Source organism: Ipomoea nil, unplaced genomic scaffold (genome assembly GCF_001879475.1).
Source record: "Ipomoea nil cultivar Tokyo-kokei standard unplaced genomic scaffold, Asagao_1.1 scaffold0688, whole genome shotgun sequence".
Lineage (NCBI taxonomy): Eukaryota > Viridiplantae > Streptophyta > Magnoliopsida > Solanales > Convolvulaceae > Ipomoea > Ipomoea nil.
In genome coordinates, this window is record NW_017617116.1 from 408,163 (window position 1) to 409,520 (window position 1,358).

The window sequence follows — 1,358 nt, forward strand, 5'->3', positions numbered from 1 at the left end:
CGCGCGCATAAATATACACAATCAGCTCATCTCTAGCCATACATAACAAAAAGAAAATAGAGATTATATAAATAAACGGTTGGTCTTGAGAGAAGGAACATGTAAACACCTACTTTTTAAAAAATATAACTTTATAAATCAAGTTGGTCAGACCATTAGACTTGGTTAGCATGACCCATTAATATTTTTAGTTTAAGTCTATCAGTTATAAGCAACATAGACTAAATAATTTCCTCAGAGTTATCACTTTTGATAGGAGGAACATGTTCCCATTGCCTATACTCAAATAGAAAACCCCAAATAAAAAATTGAATACTTGTAATTTTTATTTTATATTTTTTGGACAACGAAAGCTCACAGGCCCCTATATAAACCCCCATCCACTCGCTCCTCTCTTCTCAAGTCATCATCATCATCATCTCCTCAGTCCGAAGGCACCCCCGGCCTCAGCTCCCTTAATCACGTACTCCCGCCGCTCTCCGTCGTCTCCGATCATCATCATGTCCGGCGTTTGGGTGTTCAACAACGGCGTGGTCCGGCTGGTGGAGAACCCCGGCGAGTGGCAGGGCCGGAAAATGCTGGTCCACCTCCCGACCAACGAGGTTATAACCTCGTACGCCGTCCTGGAGCGGAAGCTGTTGGCCCTGGGGTGGGAACGCTACTACGACGACCCCGAACTCCTCCAGTACCACAAGCGATCAACGGTTCACCTCATTTCCCTTCCAAAGGATTTTAAGAAGTTCAAGTCTATCCACATGTACGATATTGTCGTCAAAAACAGGAATGAGTTCGAAGTCAGAGATATGTAGATATATCATATATGTCTGTCTGTCTCTACCCGTTGGGTTATCCCAATTCATCATCTCTCTCTCTCGTTTGTTTTTTATTTTTGATATTTTGGGTGCCATTTTAGTTAGTTCTTGTCTGGGGTGTTTTGTAATTTGTGTACTTTTTTTTTTTTTTTTTTTTTTGTTTGTTTGTTTGTTTCTTTTTAAGTTGAGGCCATGATCTGATCAAGGTGATGCCTCGTACAAAAATTACAGCTTGTAAAATTTCACAAAAGGGTGACATGCTTTCTTAATTGAGTGCTTTGATTATTCCCTAATTGCAATTTATATATGTTCCATACAACTATAAATAAATATTTTATGCCTGCATGGGCAGCTCAGTTGGTTGAGTGGAGTTTAAGAATAATAACCTGGCCTAGGATCGAGTCTCACAAGCGCCCGTGGTTCCAGCCTCTATGTTTAGCTGATTGGGATGTGGGCCCCTTGGGTTAAGAATTCAACCTTTGTAGAAACAATAAATAAATATTTTATTTATAAAAGTTTGTCATAAAAACCTTTCAAGTCTTTGCC

General features: G+C 40.0%; 1 protein-coding gene across 1 annotated transcript; it reads left to right on the forward strand.

The window, feature by feature from the left end:
- Nucleotides 1-406: 406 nt before the first annotated feature.
- LOC109175350 (flowering-promoting factor 1-like protein 3) lies at nt 407-1,099 on the forward strand. Its single transcript, XM_019324609.1, has one exon. The coding sequence runs from the start codon at nt 501-503 to the stop codon at nt 807-809; it is 309 nt and encodes a 102-aa protein (XP_019180154.1). The 5' UTR covers nt 407-500; the 3' UTR covers nt 810-1,099.
- Nucleotides 1,100-1,358: the final 259 nt, after the last annotated feature.